Here is a 19,779-nt window from a genome sequence, read left to right as displayed (position 1 = left end):
CAGTCACAGTTTCACTGAGAAGGGGCCCCAGTCAGGGCTTGACAGTGCAAGCATTTCTCTCGCACTTGTGACTAAACATGATGTGGGTTCCTGTAAAATGTATTTCGGATCATGTGTGCAAAATGCAAATAACCTAACTTTAGCATTTGTTCACACTTGCCATTTAAAAAAAGACATTAAACATTATGGGATAAAATGTTGATCAAAAAGAATTATAAACATCAGCCCAAGCAGTCTCTATTTTTGTTTTCTGACAAAAAAGTTTGTAACACAACAATGACGATAATAACGAAAAGAAAAACACATTATTTGATAAATGTTCATTGTGCCCCTAAAGTTCTTTATGAGCTCCTTGGGGAAAAGTTAGCATCAAACCCTGCCAGTAAAGAAATACAGTCTGAGCTCCAACCAACACTTTCCACTCTGTTTTTGTCAAGACTGTTTGGATAATGTCACGTTCAATGCCTTTTACAATATTTGTTGTTGTTTCTGAACTAGTTACTGACAAGGCTGTAAGTTGCACTTCTCATGGCATCACAAATGTTGATGGACAGGTGTATCCCGTAACTTAATAAAATGATGAGTTCAATGGACCATCCTCATTTCCCTGAACATTGAGATATATGTTTTTAGCTTGATATTGTACTTTCAGGAAAGTGCATTGGATTGGATTGATGATTTCTTAAAGAGCCTACGAAATGATATTTCATCAGTGTTATCTGGCTTGGTATATGATAGAGGTTGCATTTCTATTGTGAAATGTGCCATACATATATTTTTATTATTGATGTATTCTTAACCCTTTAACACCGAATGTGTCGGCGACGACACATTTTGCAAGCAAAACTTTGGATTACTCATTACGGTAACTTCGCTTACGGCCCTCTGGAAGCCCGCTAAAACAGTGCCTTTGTTCTGAGCGAATACACACACAGCGCTGGAGAGACACAGACAACACAGAGCAGGAATAGAGCCGGAAAACAGCGGATTCAATTCAAATGGAAGCAAGATGGTATGTAAATCAACACTTGTATTGCGTGGTGACTTGTTTAGAACAGTGTACCAAGTCTGTAAGATTGTACTAGGTGTGTAATTGTACTATATATGCGTAAATGTGCGCGTCTTCTTCAAGTAGCCTGCGTCCTAGCAGAGGCTGTGTGCAGGCTGGAGCTGGAGAGGAGGAGGTGTCACCAGAGATCACAAGGTGTCACCAAAGATCACATTCAGGCCTGTAGAGGGAGAGCTGTGGGGATGCTGGATGATCTGGTGATGCTGTCAGACACAGAAGCCCCTCACCACATCACACCACAAGATGGCAGACTGAGGCAGAGCCGGATGATTGAGTCCCTCAACCACTCCAGGTGTCCAACCCCCTCTCGATATGGGAAACCCAGCACCAGGTGACATTTATTCCCACTTCGATGCTGCAGTTTTCAAACTCCTCCGTGAATACACAAACAAAAATGCAGCCAAAAGCCTGGAGAGAGGGAGAAAGTTCATCTGGACTGAAATAATTCCAGAAGAAATTATGAAGTCCACAGGCATGTTGCTGTACATGTCAGTTTTGGACCTGCAGAAAGATGAGCAACTTTTGGTGTAAGCAAACCATTTTCCATGTGTCATTCCCTGCCACTGTCATGTCCCCAGACTGTACAGGACAGTTCATGGCCATTTGATCTAATCTTCATCTGAGTGACCCAGAGAAAACAGGAGCAACAGGAACAGTCACTCACTGGCAGTACCACCAAGACCTCTGCATGTGAAGGGACACTCAGAGAGGAGAGAATTACCCTGTGTGGGGAAAAACGCCTGGACATATTTTCCATTTTATGGCCTGTTTTTGCTGATATAAGAGTAAAAGACTCAAAACATTTACTGGAAATAGTTGTATACATTTCAAACTTCAAATGTAAAATGTTAAATTTCTTATTCATGTAAAATTGCAGTGTTTTTTGTTCACTAAACCACTAAACTCAAATTCCGCTTTTATGTTTCTCTTCATTTTAAACTATTATTACACTCTCATAACATGCAATAAATTGTAAATGACTGCCAGATATGGAATGTTCCAAGTATTGTTGGAAAATGGGCAAAAGCACTTACTCACAGGACATTTTCTGACCTTTTTATCGTCAAAATAAGCAAAAAAGTCCAGGCGAAAATGTTGAGGCTTTTTAGGCTTAGGTGTTAAAGGGTTAATAAATCAAGATCATAACAGCATAAAAATGACTTCCGCTAACAACAATTGGTCACTGCGCCGAGAACATCCACTTCGGCAATGTTCGGACGATGACGTTACAAGTAGAACACAGCCGCCAGTGTTTGCCTGCGTTGAAGCGTCCAGCAAAGATTGATGTCAATTATTATGAGAAAGAATGGACAACAATCGATCATCATGGATAATTGGCAAGCGATGTGTACAGGGAAAAATGACTTTTGAGGAGGACTTTTGAAACGTATGCAAGATAAAGTGACTGAAATGGACCCAGATCAGAAATAGGTATTTTTGCATTGTATTATACACCAACATGTGTTGTGCAAGTCAGTGCTAAAAATTAACCATGTTGTTGATGTTGTTACTAAAATAGTAAACTTCATCAGGGCACGGGCATTGAACCACAGACAGTTTGTCACACTTTTGGAGGAGCATGAGACTGAGCATCGTGACATTGGCTACCACACAGCTGTCAGATGGCTTCGCCTGGGCAAAGTGCTAAAAAGAGTTTGGGACCTGAAAGCAGAGATTCGAGAGTTTTGTGAGAAGAAAGTCAAAGACTTCCCAGAGCTCTCAGATGACGACTGGATGGCAGATTTTGCATTTGCTGTTGATGTGACTGCACTGATGCATGAACTGAACACCAAACTGCAAGGCAAGGGACTTCTTGTTCATGAAATGCACAGCCTGGTGAAGGCTTTCATGAGGAAGATGCAGTTTCTTTCAAGCCAACTGGAGAGCAACACTCTCACTCACATGCAAACCCTGAAAGACGTCACACCATCAGCTGATCACCTCCGCAGGTACTCATCCATGTTAGGAGCATTGCATAGTGAGTTTTCAAGGCGATTTGAAGATCTCAGAACAATCGAGGATGAAATGTACATGAGTTCCTCTCCCTTCACCTGCAGTGTGGATAATGCACCCAGTGATGTTCAGCTGGAACTCATTGACCTGCAGTCTGATGCAGTACTTGCAGAGCACTTTAAGTCGGGATCTCTGCTGGATTTCTACTCTTCTCTCAAGGAGGAGAACTTTCCAAACATGAGGAGACATGCTCAGAAGATTCTCTTTGGCTCTACTTACATATGTGAACAAACATTTTCAATAATGAAGTTTACAAAATCCAGGTATAGATCCTCTCTCACTGATGATCATCTGTCAGCTGTGCTTCGCATCTCCACCTCAGACATTCATCCTGACTTTGATGCACTCGTTAAAGCCCAGCAGAGACTAGATGTCTCTCACTGAACAAGAAAAAATAACTTAAACACCAAATGAGGTGGTTAGACTACAAATGTAGGCATGTAAAGGCACCAACTAGCAGTGAACTGGGACACCTTTTTCTCAAAATCACAGTTCAGTGATGTTCAGTGACAGTTCAAGATGATGCATCTTGCTTAATGTTTGGAGCACAAAGACAATATTGTGATGTCTTTAGAACTTTACACAACTTTCCAACAGTATATGAAACTCAAAATGTGTTTTGTAGTGAATGTGGCTAAAAATGTTCACTAATATGCGTCACAAATGGTAAAAAAAAACGTTCACATTTTGTTTACCACTGTTTTGGGAAATTTGATTGAATAAATGACATTTGTTGTAAGGCAACCTCACTTTTTCATTACTTAACTCTAACATATACTCTTACCAGCTTGTCAAAACAATGCTATTTACTGCTTTTTATAAAGAAATACAATTAATATTATGCAGAATTGAGTTCAGCCTTTTGGCCCGGCCCTCCACAATATTTTCTGTTCTTCTAAAATTAAACTTATGATGGAATCCTTATTTAGGACCATGCCCCAAACTCACTGCTTTATGTCAACTCAAGGCTGACGAGAGATTCTCCTAAATGGCGATTCCAACAATAATGGTTGCAAGACTCAGATTTTGTCACGTATCTTGGCAAACAAACTGATTTATATTTTGAGACAAATACATCGGAAACATCAGCATCTATAAGATGGGAAGCTTTTAAAGCATTTATTAGAGGCCAAATTATTAACTACACAAGCTCCAAATCCAAAAAAGCTCGTCAGAAAATGACAATGTTGGAATCGAAAATAAAAACCCTGGAGAGTGAGGCCTTTCAGAAACCCTGCCCCAAAGTACAACAAGAAGTGCTCGTACTGAGGTCACAGTATAATGAACTATAATCTTCTAAAGCAGTGGCAAGTCTACTAAGACTCAAACAAACATTTTACGACCAAGGAGAGAAGCCTGGAAAGATATTAGCGGGCGCATTAAACAATTACAAACTGAAAGATCCATTATGTTAATACAGAACAATAAGGGAGATGATATAGTCCATCCTATAGAAATAAATGAGGCTTTTAAAAATGTCTATGAAAACTTATACGACTCTGACATAAATACAGATTTGACAAGTCAAAATAACTTCTTAGACACTCTCAATATACCTAGTGTCCCAACAGAACTCAGACCTCGTCTGGAAGCTGAAGTATCATTACAAGAGATCTCTGATGCAACTGATAACATGAAATGTGGGAAGGCTGCAGGGCCAGATGGCCTACCTATAGATATCTACAACAGGTTTAAATATAAAGTACAAACGCCCCTCTTAAATATGTTATTAGAATCTTTTAAAAATGAAATCCTTCCGCCATCACTGAGAGAAGCCTTGATTTTGCCAAGCCTTGACATTGTTACCAAAACCAGGGAAACCTGCAATAGATGTGAGAACCTAAGACCAATATGCCTTCTCAACTCGGATGTAAAGGTGTTGTGTAAAGGCCTGCTCCCAGGGATAATTAAGGAAGATCAGAATGGGTTTATTAAGGGGCGCCAAGGGTTTCATAATGTCAGGAGGGTGCTGAACATTCTACATAGCCAAAAGGAAATGCCAGATACTGCTCTCATATCGTTAGATGCCGATAAGACATTCGATAGGTTCGAATGGCCATATCTTTTTGATGTCCTCGAACAATTTGGATGTGGTAAAGTGTTTTGTAAATGGGTTAAATTGTTGTACACTGACCCTGTTGCAGAAATACTTACAAATAATACAACCTCGAAACAAATTAAGATCCACAAGGGGTGTCGTCAGGGGTGTCCTCCATCACCACTTTTGTTTATAATGGCAATAGAACCGCTGACTATAGCTGTTTGGTCTCATCCAAAGATCTCTGGAATAACTATAGCTTTATATGCTGATGACGTCATAGTGTTTCTCAGGGAGTTGGAGAGATCAATTCCAGTATTATTAGAAGTGATGGGAACATTTGGTGAATTTTCCGGTTACAAAATGAATCATTCCAAATCTTCCATAATATTAAATTCCAAAGAGAGAAGTAGTCCGACTGCACCAGTCTCCCAGTTTAAAGTTGCAGATAATTTTACATATTTGGGTGTGAAAATAGTGCCCAATATAACAGATGTGGTGAATTCTAATTACGATCCTATTATGGAGTCAATTACCAGCACAATTGATCGATAGAAGCCCGATAGATGTCGATCTCCTTAATTGGGAGAATTAATATATTAAAAATGAACATACTCCCCAAGTTGCTGTATCTATTCCAAAGCATCCCCCTGCCTCCTCCTCCAAACTTATTTTCAAAGTTAAGGAAATTATTTTTAATTTTTTTGTGGAACAACAAACGAGCTCGCTTGCGCTTAACCCTCCTGTACATGCCCTATGATAGAGGGGGGGGGCCTTGCATGTCCTAATCCTCTCTGGTACTACTGGGCAACTCAGTTAAGGACTACTATGTTTTATTTTGCAAATGACAGCTCCCTGCCTGGAGAGAGATGGAGTCCCAATTTTTTAGAGCTACCTCTTCCCATGTGTTTGTACTCGTCTGAAGAAAGGTACAAAAAAACACTAACCCTATTACTAGGAACATGACTAGAGTCTGGCATGAAGTGAGGAAGTACCTGGGCGAGCCCCTTTCTCTCTCACGTTTTAGTCCAGTTTGGGAAATGATGACTTCACTCCAGGCAGAGCTGATAGAGGGTGTACAGAGAGTTCAGGATCTATATCGGCTCAATGATGATGAACTGATGTCGTTTGAGGAGCAACACAACATTGCACAGAATTATTTTTACAAATTAGAAGCTTTATTGGAGCAAACCAAAAACAATTATTATCTATACCTCCATACTCACCACTAGAGAACATAATATTAAAGGAAAACTTAATTTCTGCACTTTATAATTTGCTTATATCTGCGTCCCCCGAGTCCTCCGAAGTGAAACTTAACAATTGGAGGATTTGCAAGAAGACCTTTCAATTGATGAGTGGGAAGGTGCCTGCAAGAAAGCACAATCACAAACAGCGAATACCCGTCTTAAGCTCTTACAATATAACTGGCTAATGCGTACATATATTACTCCAGACAAGCTAAACAAGTTTAATGGTAATATCCCAGACTTATGTTTTAAATGTGGACAATCCAAGGGAACGTTCTTCCATTGTGTTTGGGAGTGTACCAAGATAAGAACGTTTTGGGAGGAGGTTAAATGTATGATAGAAGAGATTCTATCATTGCAGTTAAGCATGGAGCCCAGGCGTCTTGTGTTAGGGTGTTACCCACAAGAACACAACATAAGGAAGAAAGAACAAATCTTTATTAATCTATGTCTGCTACAGGCAACACGTATGATAGCACTTTCATGGAGAAATGTAAACAGTCAAGTCATACCAAGTATTGGTAAATGGCTAAAAGAACTGTCTGCATGTGTCTCATTAGAGAACATAACCTATTCAATTAAAGGAAAACAAGAACTATTTAAAAAGTATGGGGCCCGTTCCTTAACTCTCTGGAACATGCGGATGTAGAGGGCACTCTGGTTCAGCAACTTGGAGATGATTAATGTTCCTATGCTGGGAGAAGGATTGAAGCCTTTCATATCTGCCTACATGTTTGTATATCTCCTTACATAGCCTACCCACATGTTTGTGTAGTTAATTTAATTATGTTATTTGTGAGACTGTTAATGTACTTCATTTTGTTATGTCTTGGATGTGGAGGTTTGTGTACTGTCTTATGTAGTGTCTATATATGTTAAACAATTTAAAAAAGTGTAAAAAAATAAATAAATGTGTTCATTCAACTGTACTTACCCATTTCAAGCTGAACTTGACACATTTTTAAGATTTTAAATAATGAACTTGTCTTCTGAGTCTGCAGAAGAGGAACGTTCTATGTCCACTACGTGTCCATTGTCTCTGTTTGCAAACACGGTGCACAAGTGCGTAGTACGCTATACTTTTGTTAGAAAAATATTCTTAATAACGCCACAAAGTCAGGATTCAGATCAAATACAAAGGTTTGATCAATATTCTTGCAAGAAGGAAGCGAGTTTATTCATACAAAAGATGATCAAAACTCAAACATATACAGGTTTGTAAAGTCTGCTGTGTTGCTCACCGGACTCTTTCAACTCTCCCAGCCTCAGTATTTATACCCACTCAAAGGACAGGAAGCTATGAAGAGCTTCCAGGTCAGTCTTCCTTTGTTCTACATGATGGGGGTTTACAGTAAACACAGATGTACTGATCAACTCAGGTCCCAGACGTGCTAATTCATTCGACTCCGCTATCAGACGTGCTAATTCACTAGACTGAGGACTGTTCTTAGAAAGAGCAGTTCACCTCCTGTCTCCTGCTGTGCTTTACAATCAGTATTTCCTGTATTTTCCTATCAACTTTACACAGTGATATAAAGTATATGTAATTAGTACTAAATTGGGGTACTGAATAGCATCTTACGCTAGCTAACTTTAGACACCTCTCATGTCCTTGCTAAACAGGTGGCACCTCTAAGTCGGAGGCCATAGTACTCTGGAAAAAACGGTGGATTGTGCCATTCGGGTTGGAAGTAAGAGTTCAAGTATTTTAGTAAAATGGAGCGTAACATTGAGATGTGAGCTAATGCAGGCGTAGTGCCGGAGCATAAGAAGTTGTTCTGCATACTGTCACTTGTACAACACAGTGGTGTCTTCTGGGGATGCAACACTGGTGGATGGACTTTGGAGAAGCGATGGAGGCCGGGTTGTTTCTCAAGTCTTCTTAAGGGGTAGTGGAGTGTGTCTGCAGTACAATCGGGTCGATCTCAACTAAAACTCTGGTGTAAACAGTCAAAGTTGAACTTGGTACCAGCTGAGTTCTGGTATTGACCCCACAAGATCAGCTGTACCTGAGCCAGCCATAGATCCAGGCAGGTGTGATGATGTCACGTGAAATAAGTGGGAGGGCAGAGCTCATATACAGTATGTGAGGGTTGGCAAACCCTGCAGTCCAGCTCTGCTCACGTGGACACAAGCGTACACTGTGACCTGCCAACTGTCTGCGGAGGGAAAATGCATTTGCATGATTTTTGATTTTCCATGTGAACTCTACAGGCATGGCTGCTTACGCTGGATCTTTGTTTTTGTGGGAATACAAACTGGAAGAAATTCATTGTGTGTTCAATAGGTTTATGTCTTTATTGCCTCTCAAAAATGTTGTATGCAAATCAATCTCTGACTAATGTCACTGCTGAACAGCAGTATGTGGGGTTACTGGAAAGAGTGTTATTTTCCACTCTGACTACAGTGCCATGCTGTGTGTTTCTCTTCATTAATGGAACCATGTTATTCACCTTGAGGAGTAAAACAGTGTTTCGTGAAACCTCCCGATACATTCTTCTGTTTAACCTCCTTTCAGCAGACACTGTACAGATGGCACTGAGCCAGTTACTGTACCTGCTGGCTACTTGTAGAGTAACGCTGACATATCCTGTGTGTGGTGTTCTTGTCCTACTCGCCAATCTCACATCTGTAATCTCTCCTCTCACGCTGGTGGTGATGTCTCTGGAGAGATATGTAGCTGTGTGCTACCCACTGAGGCACTCTACCATCATTACCATCAGAAACACAGCAGTGGCTATTATTGTGGTTTGGGCCGTCAGTTCACTAAATATCCTCGCTCGAGTTATTTTAATGTTAGATTTTCCATTTGAAGACCTGGAGAGCCTGCAGATGAAAGACTTTTGCTCTGAAATATCCTTGTATATTGGCCCAAAGTCTGATGATTATGACAACGTCTACACTTGTGTGTTGTTTGTATCAGCTAGTGTGGCAATAATTTCCTCCTATATTGGTGTGATGATAGCAGCCAGGTCAGCCTCCACAGACAAAGCTTCAGCTCGTAAGGCTCGTAACACCCTGCTGCTGCATCTGGTGCAGCTGGGCCTCAGTCTGTCTGCAACTATACACAACCCCTTGCTTATCGCCATCTCAAAAACTGCTATGAGGATAGTACTTGTGCGCATCCAGAATGTTTTTTACGTGTTTATAATCATTCTCCCCAGATGTCTGAGCGCTCTCATCTATGGCATCAGAGATCACACTATCAGATGCGTCCTTGTGTACCATCTCTGCTGTCGACTGAAACTCTTATCCTCTGACTGGCCTTCATAAGTCTGAATATCCAGCTTTCGTAATAGAACAAGAACCGAATCCCAAACTACTTTTGCTAAAGATTCCATGTTTTTATGAGATGTTTTGTAGAATAACAATTGTAGCTCTCTTCACAACTACACAGACATGGGTTGTTTCAGAGCTTGGGCACGTTTTATTTCTCTGCTGCTTCCACACCTTAGTCACACCTTGAGAACTATGAATAAACAAAGTACAAAATACATTATAAACTACACAGTACGTAGCATGAAAACAAATGAAAATACACAGTGAACATATTGTGAACTTGTTGTGAACATGAAGATGAAAACATTGTACATGTATAAAGAAATAAACTTTTTTGGCCGCTTGAAAAGAGGTTGTTGTGTCCATGAACATCACTTAAACTGTGTGCTTTGGCTTCAGACGTCAATAATGAAAAGGAGGCCTTGTACTTGTATTTCTTTTTAATGTGTTTTACAACAACAACCTTAAACTACTATTGTAACACAAAAGTTCAACCACTACAGTTTGGTGTTTTAAGGCCACTTTCATCAGCAAGACTATTTCAATCAGGAGCTCGGTGCTCTTTTGAGACACAAGAGTTCAAGATCTGTTATAGAGTTTAAGGTGTGTTTAGACTAACAGCAAACGTGATTTTAGAGGTGGTGCAAATTCATATAATTAAATGGAAAAATGTGTTTGGATGCAGGGACATGCAGATTCTGTCTTGACAGCAATAATTGAGATGAGAACATACACTTTTTCTGAATGTAATTTAAAGTCATTTCATTTCAATGTCCACGGTCGGGAGTAAATATGCGTCAGAAGGAAAATAACAGAAAGAACTGGAGTCCCTGGTTCCTGCAGTAAATAAAGCTAGCAATATGTATGCATTCAGTCACAGTTTCACTGAGAAGGGGCCCCAGTCAGGGCTTGACAGTGCAAGCATTTCTCTCGCACTTGTGACTAAACATGATGTGGGTTCCTGTAAAATGTATTTCGGATCATGTGTGCAAAATGCAAATAACCTAACTTTAGCATTTGTTCACACTTGCCATTTAAAAAAAGACATTAAACATTATGGGATAAAATGTTGATCAAAAAGAATTATAAACATCAGCCCAAGCAGTCTCTATTTTTGTTTTCTGACAAAAAAGTTTGTAACACAACAATGACGATAATAACGAAAAGAAAAACACATTATTTGATAAATGTTCATTGTGCCCCTAAAGTTCTTTATGAGCTCCTTGGGGAAAAGTTAGCATCAAACCCTGCCAGTAAAGAAATACAGTCTGAGCTCCAACCAACACTTTCCACTCTGTTTTTGTCAAGACTGTTTGGATAATGTCACAGTTCAATGCCTTTTACAATATTTGTTGTTGTTTCTGAACAGGTTACTGACAAGGCTGTAAGTTGCACTTCTCATGGCATCACAAATGTTGATGTACAGGTGTATCCCATAACTTAATAAAATGATGGACCATCCTCATTTCCCTGAACATTGAGATATACGTTTTTAGCTTGATATCGTACTTTCAGGAAAGTGCATTGGATTGGATTGATGAATTCTTAAAGATACTGGCTCAAAGAAAACACTGTTCCTTTGAATTATATATCAAAATAAATATTTTTCCCTCCAAAAATGAAAGTGTCAGAAGGTCATTTGACTTCTGCCAAAAAGTTTAGACTCACTGTTTGATTTATTTGGTTACATGATCCTTTAATTGTCAGGTGCCTTTTGCTCTTGAATGTAAATATTGTTGTGGCAACGTTGTTTTCCAGCTGCTGAAAACAGTGAGGAGTCACAGAGAGAAAGTCCTCCCATCTGACCTGGTCTCCTGATAACTCATTTAAACACATTAAATATTCAAACCCTTACTCATTAATGTTTTCAGTAAATATTGACATGATTAATGAGTCCTGTGGGAATCAGGAATATAAATGGAGAGGGGATGACGTTAATCTCTGTGGAGACAAAGTATGGTAAGTTTAACAAGTTCAATTAAGTTAAAAGTAAACAAAAGAAATTTAACTTTGACCTCCAATGTCTGAAACTAAAATGTGTTCATTCAACTGTACTTACCCATTTCAAGCTGAACTTGACACATTTTTAAGATTTTAAATAATGAACTTGTCTTCTGAGTCTGCAGAAGAGGAACGTCTCATGTCCACTACCTGTTCATTGTCTCTGTTTGCAAACACGGTGCACAAGTGCGTAGTACGCTATACTTTACACAGTGATATAAAGTATATGTAATTAGTACTGAATTGGGGTACTGAATAGCATCTTACGCTAGCTAACTTTAGACACCTCTCATGTCCTTGCTAAACAGGTGGCACCTCTAAGTCGGAGGCCATAGTACTCTGGAAAAAACGGTGGATTGTGCCATTCGGGTTGGAAGTAAGAGTTCAAGTATTTTAGTAAAATGGAGCGTAACATTGAGATGTGAGCTAATGCAGGCGTAGTGCCGGAGCATAAGAAGTTGTTCTGCATACTGTCACTTGTACAACACAGTGGTGTCTTCTGGGGATGCAACACTGGTGGATGGACTTTGGAGAAGCGATGGAGGCCGGGTTGTTTCTCAAGTCTTCTTAAGGGGTAGTGGAGTGTGTCTGCAGTACAATCGGGTCGATCTCAACTAAAACTCTGGTGTAAACAGTCAAAGTTGAACTTGGTACCAGCTGAGTTCTGGTATTGACCCCACAAGATCAGCTGTACCTGAGCCAGCCATAGCTCCAGGCAGGTGTGATGATGTCACGTGAAATAAGTGGGAGGGCAGAGCTCATATACAGTATGTGAGGGTTGGCAAACCCTGCAGTCCAGCTCTGCTCACGTGGACACAAGCGTACACTGTGACCTGCCAACTGTCTGCGGAGGGAAAATGCATTTGCATGATTTTTGATTTTCCATGTGAACTCTACAGGCATGGCTGCTTACGCTGGATCTTTGTTTTTGTGGGAATACAAACTGGAAGAAATTCATTGTGTGTTCAATAGGTTTATGTCTTTATTGCCTCTCAAAAATGTTGTATGCAAATCAATCTCTGACTAATGTCACTGCTGAACAGCAGTATCAGGGGTTACTGGAAAGAGTTTTACTTTCCACTCTGACTACAGTGCCATGCTGTGTGTTTCTCTTCATTAATGGAACCATGTTATTCACCTTGAGGAGTAAAACGGTGTTTCGTGAAACCTCCCGATACATTCTTCTGTTTAACCTCCTTTCAGCAGACACTGTACAGATGGCACTGAGCCAGTTACTGTACCTGCTGGCTGCTTGTAGAGTAACGCTGACATATCCTGTGTGTGGTGTTCTTGTCCTACTCGCCAATCTCACAAATGAAATCTCTCCTCTCACGCTGGTGGTGATGTCTCTGGAGAGATATGTAGCTGTGTGCTACCCACTGAGGCACTCTACCATCATTACCTATCAGAAACACAGCAGTGGCTATTATTGTGGTTTGGGCCTTCAGTTCACTAAATATCCTCGCTCGAGTTATTTTAATGTTAGATTTTCCATTTGAAGACCTGGAGAGCCTGCAGATGAAAGACTTTTGCTCTGACATATCATTTTTTGTTGGACCTTGGTCTGATGATTATGACAACGTCTACACTTGTGTGTTGTTTGTATCAGCTAGTGTGGCAATAATTTCCTCTTATATTGGTGTGATGATAGCAGCCAGGTCAGCCTGCACAGACAAAGCTTCAGCTCGTAAGGCTCGTAACACCCTGCTGCTGCATCTGGTGCAGCTGGGCCTCAGTCTGTCTGCAACTATACAGAACCCCTTGCTTATCGCCATCTCAAAAACTGCTATGAGGATAGTACTTGTGCGCATCCAGAATGTTTTTTACGTGTTTATAATCATTCTCCCCAGATGTCTGAGCGCTCTCATCTATGGCATCAGAGATCACACTATCAGATGCGTCCTTGTGTACCATCTCTGCTGTCGACTGAAACTCTTATCCTCTGACTGGCCTTCATAAGTCTGAATATCCAGCTTTCGTAATAGAACAAGAACCGAATCCCAAACTACTTTTGCTAAAGATTCCATGTTTTTATGAGATGTTTTGTAGAATAACAATTGTAGCTCTCTTCACAACTACACAGACATGGGTTGTTTCAGAGCTTGGGCACGTTTTATTTCTCTGCTGCTTCCACACCTTAGTCACACCTTGAGAACTATGAATAAACAAAGTACAAAATACATTATAAACTACACAGTACGTAGCATGAAAACAAATGAAAATACACAGTGACGCTTGTTGTGAACATGAAGATGAAAACATTGTACATGTATAAAGAAATAAACTTTTTTGGCCGCTTGAAAAGAGGTTGTTGTGTCCATGAACATCACTTAAACTGTGTGCTTTGGCTTCAGACGTCAATAATGAAAAGGAGGCCTTGTACTTGTATTTCTTTTTAATGTGTTTTACAACAACAACCTTAAACTACTATTGTAACACAAAAGTTCAACCACTACAGTTTGGTGTTTTAAGGCCACTTTCATCAGCAAGACTATTTCAATCAGGAGCTCGGTGCTCTTTTGAGACACAAGAGTTCAAGATCTGTTATAGAGTTTAAGGTGTGTTTAGACTAACAGCAAACGTGATTTTAGAGGTGGTGCAAATTCATATAATTAAATGGAAAAATGTGTTTGGATGCAGGGACATGCAGATTCTGTCTTGACAGCAATAATTGAGATGAGAACATACACTTTTTCTGAATGTAATTTAAAGTCATTTCATTTCAATGTCCACGGTCGGGAGTAAATATGCGTCAGAAGGAAAATAACAGAAAGAACTGGAGTCCCTGGTTCCTGCAATAAATAAAGCTAGCAATATGTTTGCTATGCATTCAGTCACAGTTTCACTGAGTTCAACTGTACTTACCCATTTCAAGCTGAACTTGACATGTTTTTAAGATTTTAAATAATGAACTTGTCTTCTGAGTCTGCAGAAGAGGAACGTCTCATGTCCACTACCTGTTCATTGTCTCTGTTTGCAAACATGGTGCACAAGTGCGTAGTACGCTATACTTTACACAGTGATATAAAGTATATGTAATTAGTACTAAATTGGGGTACTGAATAGCATCTTACGCTAGCTAACTTTAGACACCTCTCATGTCCTTGCTAAACAGGTGGCACCTCTAAGTCGGAGGCCATAGTATTCTGGAAAAAACGGTGGATTGTGCCATTCGGGTTGGAAGTAAGAGTTCAAGTATTTTAGTAAAATGGAGCGTAACATTGAGATGTGAGCTAATGCAGGCGTAGTACCGGAGCATAAGAAGTTGTTCTGCATACTGTCACTTGTACAACACAGTGGTGTCTTCTGGGGATGCAACACTGGTGGATGGACTTTGGAGAAGCGATGGAGGCCGGGTTGTTTCTCAAGTCTTCTTAAGGGGTAGTGGAGTGTGTCTGCAGTACAATCGGGTCGATCTCAACTAAAACTCTGGTGTAAACAGTCAAAGTTGAACTTAGTTATGAATGTAGCGTCGCTCAAGTGGCAGCTTGTTACATCAGCTCCTACTCACCGCTGAGTAGTTTCTACTATAGCTTGTATTTTTATGTACTTGTTTTTTAATTATTCTTGTGTTTACTACTTTGTAACTTGTCTGTGAATTATGGACACCAAACCCGCTATTTTTGCACTGGTTTTTTAAAAACCTTTCCTAACAACTGTGACCGGGATCACACATGCTGCCAACGCATTGTAATAATAGCAATACATTTTATATAGAGGCGCCTTTCAGGACACCCAAGGTCGCCTTACAGTGCATTTAAAAGTTAAAACAGCTAAAACAAAGGCAAGACAAGAGTGTGGAGTGACGGAGTGATAGGAGGATCTGTGATATCAAGGTTGTGATTGTGTTTTAGAGTGAGTAGGCCAATTTAAACAGGTTGGTTTTGAGGTGGGATTTGAAAGTCGTAATGGAGTCAGACTGTTGTTGATGTGTGGAGGCAGAGAATTCCAGAGCCTGGGCGCGGTGCAGCTAAAAGCCCTGGCTCCCATAGTGCTGAGGCAGGAGGTGGGGACAGTCAGGAGTCCGGCTGAGGATGAGCGCAGGGAGCGGGAGGGGGTGTATTCCTGGAGGAGGTTTGAGAGATAGGTGGGGACGAGGTTGTTGAGGGCTTTGTAGACTTGCGTGTCGTCAGCATAGCAGTGAAAGTGGATGACATGGTGACGGAGGATTGTGCCCAGGGGGGGGAGGTAAATGATGAATAGGAGTGGACCCAATACTGACCCCTGGGGGACACCCAGTGAAACAGGAGAACACCCTGACCTCTGGTTCCCCAGCTGGACAAACTGTTGTCGGTTGGTAAGGTAGGAGGAGAACCAGGAGAGTGCAACACCAGTGATCCCAATGTCAGCCAAGCGTGCCAGGAGTAGTGGGTGGGAGATTGTGTCGAAGGTAGCGTTGAGGTCAAGGAGGATGAGGATGGTGAGCAGTCCAGAGTCAGCTGCACGGAGGAGGTCGTTGGTGGTTTTAACCAGAGCTGTTTCGGTACTGTGCATTGGGCGGAAACCAGATTGGAAGGGTTCATGGAGGTTGTTTGAGTCGGGGTGGGACTGGAATTGAGTGGCAACCACCCTCTCAAGGGTTTTTGAAATGAAGGGAAGGTTGGAGATGGGCCTGTAGTGGTTAAGGTCAGCTGGGTCAGCATTGGGTTTTTTGAGGGTGGGTGTGATTGCAGCCATTTTGAGGGTGGGGGGTACAGTTCCAGTAATGAGGGAGGAGTTAATTATATTAGTGATCATGGGGGAAATGGACGGCAGACAGGCTTTGACGAGGGTAGTGGGGAGGGGATCAAGCTGGCAGGTGGTGCATTTGGCTTTACAGATGAGCTTGGAGATGGTGGCTTCTGATGCTGGAGTGAAGTTGGAGAGGGTGCTGGTGGGTGGTTGGACCGTGGTGGCCATCCAGAGTGGGTCCGTCGAGGGGGCGCCTGATGAGGCCAGCTGTAGGTGGATGTTGCTTACTTTGGAGCCGATGAGCAGGGCCTCAGTTTTGCTACCGTTTAGCTTCATTGTTTACACCAGGGATCAGCTGTTAGCACCCCGTAGCATGGCGGTGCTAACCGGCAAGAGACCCAATGTTCCCCGCGAGCTGAGGAGGAGAAGAAGAGGACGATGTGCCAGGGCGGAGCTGCGGGCTGGGAAGAGACGCTATACACCTGTCCTTCCATCGATATTAATGGGAAATGTACGTTCTCTTCCCAATAAGATGGACGAGCTAGCGGCGCTCACCCGGCACCAGAGAGAATAACAGGAGTGTAGCATCATGCTATACACAGAGACTTGGCTAACCGAGCTAACCCCGGACACAAACGCCACACTGGACGGTTTTCATCTGCTACGGGCGGACAGGACGAAAGAGAGTGGTAAGAGGAAAAGAGGAGGGCTGGCTGTGTTTATGAACGATAGATGGTGTAAACCTGGACACATCACTGTTAAAGAGCAGGTTTGCAGTGGGGAAGTTGAGCTACTAGCTGTTAGCATGCGGCCATTCTATCTACCGCAGGAATTCTCACATGTTATCGTGATAGCGTCGAATATTCCCCCTCTGCTAGCGCCGATGTGGCTTGTGACTTCATTAACTCCACTGTAAGCAGGCTGCAGACACAGCACCCAAACGCCCTCCTTCTGATCTCTGGTGACTTTAAACATGCCTCTCTTTTCACCACTCTGCCCACATTCAAACAGTATGTCACATGATCCACCAGAGACAATAAAACACTGGACTTACTGTATGCTAACACCAAGGAGGCATACAGCTCATCACCTCTTCCTCCCCTGGGTAGATCAGACCACAACCTGGTACACCTCCTGCCTGTGTACAAACCCCTTGTATGCAGACAGCCAGTGACCACACGGTGAAGAGATGGTCTGCAGAGTCTGAGGAGGCCCTTAAATACTGTTTCGACACCATTGCGTGGGATGTGCTCACGGACTCTGATAGGAAGAACATTAACAACCTTAAAGACTGTATTACTGACTATTAAACTTTTGTGTGGATAACGTCGTACCCATCAGGACTGTATGATGTTTCCCAAACAACAAACCATGGATGAATCCTGAGATAAAGGCTCTCCTCACAGACAAAAAGAGGGCCTTTAGGTCAGGTGACAAGGAAGAGCTGAGGATTGTTCAGAGGGAGCTAAGGTGGAAGATCAGAGAGGGAAAGAACACCTACAGGAAGAAGATGGAGGAGCAGCTGCAGCAGAGGAATGTTAGCGGTGTCTGGAGAGGCCTGAAAACCATCTCTGGGTACAAGGAGTCAGACTCAGCCCAAGGGGGACCTAAAGTGGGTGAATGACTTGAACATCTTCTTCAATAGATTTGATCAGTCAGACGCCCCTCTCCTGGCTCATTCCCCCTGCTGCAACCTCCATTGTTATTATAACCGGGATACGATCCTCTCATCTCCACCCTGCCCCCTCCCTCAACCCCCAGCTGTTAGCTACTTGACACATCCACTCTGTCTCCTGCTTCTCCACCCACACCCCCCACACCCACTACCTGCACTTCCCTCACAACAAACCAAGTGAGGAGTGAGCTCAGAAGGCGTAAGGCAAGAAAGACTGCAGGTCCAGATGGCATCAGCTCAAAGCTCCTCATATCCTGTGGAGACCAGCTGTGCGGGATTGTAGAGCTATTGTTTAACCTGAAGCAAGGGAGGGTACCCCAACAGTGGAAAACATCTCATGTGGTACCTGTGCCAAAGACCCTCCACCCCAAGGACTTCAACAGCAACAGGCCGGTGGCGCTGACATCGCAGCTGATAAGGACCCTGGAGAGGCTGGTCCTTGGCTATCTTCGGCCCCTTGTGAGACCATCGATGGACCCACTTCAGTTTGCTTACCAATCTGGCATCGGGGTGGATGACGTTGTCCTCTACCTGGTGCAGAGATCCCTCTCTCACCTGGAGAAGGCTGGGGGCTCTGTGAGAATCATGTTCTTTGATTTCTTCAGCGCCTTCAACACCATTCAACCCAGGCTGCTGGGGGACAAACTGGAGCGCTCAGGCGTGGATCATCACCTCATCAGCTGGATTCTGGACTACTTCACCAACCGTCCACAGTACGTGAGGACCCGGCAGTGTCACTCGGACACGATTGTCTGCAGCATGGGCCCCCCCTAGAGAATGGTTCTGGTGCTGTTTCTCTTCACCCTCCACACTGCAGACTTCACCCACAACACAGCAAAGTGTCACCTGCAGAAGTTCTCTGATGACTCTGCTATTGTCGGCCTCGTCTCTGATAGAGATGACAAGGAGTACAGAGAGCTGACACAGGACTTTATCCTCTGGTGCCAGAGGAACCACCACCTGCTCAACTCAAGGAAGACCAGGGAGCTGGTGGTGGACTTCAGGAGGCACCATCCTTCTTCCCCAACACCATCTCGGCTGCTGACAGGAAGAGACTGAACAGACTGGTGAAGAAGGCCAGCTCTTTTCTGGGGAGCCCTCTGGACACTGGAGATGGTAGGAGACAGGAGAATGACCAAGCTGTCCTCCCTATTGGACAACATGTCCCCCCCCCTCCAGGACACTTTGTCCGCACTGTGCAGCTCCTTCAGTGACAGGCTGCTTCACCCGCGGTGTCTCACGGAGAGATCCCGCAGGTCCTTTCTCCCTGCAGCGGTCAAACTGTACAATCACCACCACACCCTTCTGTCAAATGTTGTATTTGTACTATGTTGTTTATCCTGTACACACGACATCTATTGCACGGCTGTCCGTCCTGGGAGAGGGATCAGTGTTTCCCCTAGGTTTACTGCTTTGGAGGGGTGCTCACCGTGCAACGGGGGGGGGGTGGATTGCGTGTGCGTGCATGCCGCGGGATTGCGTGCGTGGTGCGGGGAGATTGTGTGCATGGCACGGTTTCTATTTAGTTCTCCCCTCTCCTTTCTTCCGCTCTGTAGGTGTGTGCGCACGTGTGTGTGTGTGTGTGTGTGTCAGCTCGCGAAGCCCCGCCCTTCGCAATTTCAGGCAGGGCGCAGCACAATGGTAGAGAAAACACTGGGGATCCCTCCTCAGTTGCTCTCCCTGAGGTTTCTTCCATTTTTCCCCCTTTAATTATGGGGTTTCTTTTAGGAAGTTTTTCTGGGTCTAAGGACAGAGGGTCTGAGGACAGAGGGTCTAAGGACAG

General features: G+C 42.9%; 1 protein-coding gene and 1 pseudogene across 1 annotated transcript; both read left to right on the top strand.

Moving 5' to 3' along the window:
• Nucleotides 1-8,683: 8,683 nt before the first annotated feature.
• LOC115018564 (odorant receptor 131-2-like) lies at nt 8,684-9,673 on the top strand. The gene has a single exon (XM_029447617.1). The coding sequence runs from the start codon at nt 8,684-8,686 to the stop codon at nt 9,641-9,643; it is 960 nt and encodes a 319-aa protein (XP_029303477.1). The 3' UTR covers nt 9,644-9,673.
• Nucleotides 9,674-12,648: 2,975 nt separating this feature from the next.
• Nucleotides 12,649-13,639, top strand: LOC115018565 (odorant receptor 131-2-like; annotated as a pseudogene).
• Nucleotides 13,640-19,779: the final 6,140 nt, after the last annotated feature.

This window comes from Cottoperca gobio, chromosome 14 (assembly GCF_900634415.1).
Source record: "Cottoperca gobio chromosome 14, fCotGob3.1, whole genome shotgun sequence".
Taxonomy (NCBI): domain Eukaryota; kingdom Metazoa; phylum Chordata; class Actinopteri; order Perciformes; family Bovichtidae; genus Cottoperca; species Cottoperca gobio.
The sequence above is the reverse complement of the archived record's forward strand: the minus strand, read 5'-3'. Positions and strand labels throughout refer to the sequence as shown.